The sequence below is a fragment of the Haplochromis burtoni genome, unplaced genomic scaffold, assembly GCF_018398535.1.
Source record: "Haplochromis burtoni strain Fernald_Lab_line unplaced genomic scaffold, NCSU_Asbu1 Contig_2630, whole genome shotgun sequence".
Taxonomy (NCBI): domain Eukaryota; kingdom Metazoa; phylum Chordata; class Actinopteri; order Cichliformes; family Cichlidae; genus Haplochromis; species Haplochromis burtoni.
Genome location: NW_024584991.1, coordinates 4,712 through 6,154, shown reverse-complemented (window position 1 = coordinate 6,154; position 1,443 = coordinate 4,712). Strand labels below are relative to the sequence as shown.

Here is a 1,443-nt window from a genome sequence, read left to right as displayed (position 1 = left end):
AAACGTTTCTCCCACAAAACGCTACGTCCAGATGAACAGATTCAACTTTTGTAGATTTACTTTCCTGGATGATTGAGCGTGCATCTAGCCTTTTGGATTTAATTCTTTTTGATACACCCTGTATTTGGACTGTGTATTTTCTACTATAACTTTTTTCATTGTTATTTCATGAATGATTGTTTGTTAATATAAATGAACATTTTTATGCTTTCATTTTGTTTGTTCTCTCCATCAGATTCCTGTCCACTCACTATTGATTCAGACACAGTACACAGTAGGATCAAGCTGTCTGACAACAACAATGAGGCTATGTATGTTATGGAGGATCAGTCATATCCTGATCATCCAGACAGATTTGACCGATATCCTCAGCTGCTGTGTAGAAATGGTCTGACTGGTCGCTGTTACTGGGAGGTCGAGTGGAAAGGAAGGGTTCATATATCATTGAGTTACAGAAGCATTGGAAGGAAAGGAGGCAGTGACGACTGTGTATTTGGAGAAAATCAGCAGTCCTGGAGTCTTTTCTACTATGATGGTGGTTACTCAGTCTGTCACAGAAAAGAAGAAACATCCATCACCACCACCATCCTCTCCTCCTCCACTGCCTCTAACAGAGTAGCAGTGTATGTGGACTGTCCTGCTGGCACTCTGTCCTTCAACAGAGTCTCCTCTGACACTCTGATCCACCTCCACACCTTCAACACCACATTCACTCAAACTCTTTATCCTGGTTTTGGACTCTGGTCTCCTGGTTCCTCAGTGTCTCTATGTTCTCTATAGGCGTAAGAAGGTCTCCTTGGTCAGAGAAATCATCATTTTTATTCGTTCTGCCTTCAAAACATTTTGGGAACATATACTGTCTTTTCACAGTGGTTAGAGTGTACAGGGTAGCTATTTAGAGAAGACAGAACATGGAGGCTGTGGAGATTAGGAAATTATTTTACTGTTACTATTCATAACCATTATCATTACTATTGCATTACTTATCATTTATCATTATCATTTCATCGAAGCATTTATTGAAGCTGTTGATGTTACCTTAAAGTCAGTATTTCAGCTGTTAGCTTAATTAGATAACAATCTTTCATTGCAGGTGCAACTGTAATCATGTTATACACATTGCATTTTTGTGCTAATTAAAGAGTTGAAGCTCGGTCAGTTAATTGATGATGGTCTGAAGCTTCGGGCAGCGCGACGTCTGGCCGATCTATTGAGTAATTTAAGGTGACCCAACCTATGAGAGGATTGCATACATGCTTACAATACACTACATATAACCTGTAAACAGAAGAGAGGCCTGTGTGCACTCAGCAGCCTGCTGCATTGGAGTTTTCCTGGTAACAGATGACTCAGAATAAGTCAGGAAGTATGCTTCTAAAATGTCTTTGTTTGTCGAGTGAGGTCATGCACTGAGGTCAGCATTTCTTTTAAGCAAAAAAAAAA

The 1,443-nt window shown here is 39.8% G+C and overlaps 1 protein-coding gene across 1 annotated transcript in view; it reads left to right on the top strand.

The window, feature by feature from the left end:
- The window catches only part of LOC106632818 (stonustoxin subunit beta), a gene marked incomplete at its 5' end in the record, with an annotated part of 6,086 nt that extends 4,649 nt beyond the window's left edge, over positions 1-1,437 (top strand). The window contains 1 exon segment of the mRNA XM_042217695.1: positions 236-1,437. Coding sequence (XP_042073629.1) covers positions 236-780 — 545 coding nt within the window.
- Between the last annotated feature and the right edge of the window lie 6 nt (positions 1,438-1,443).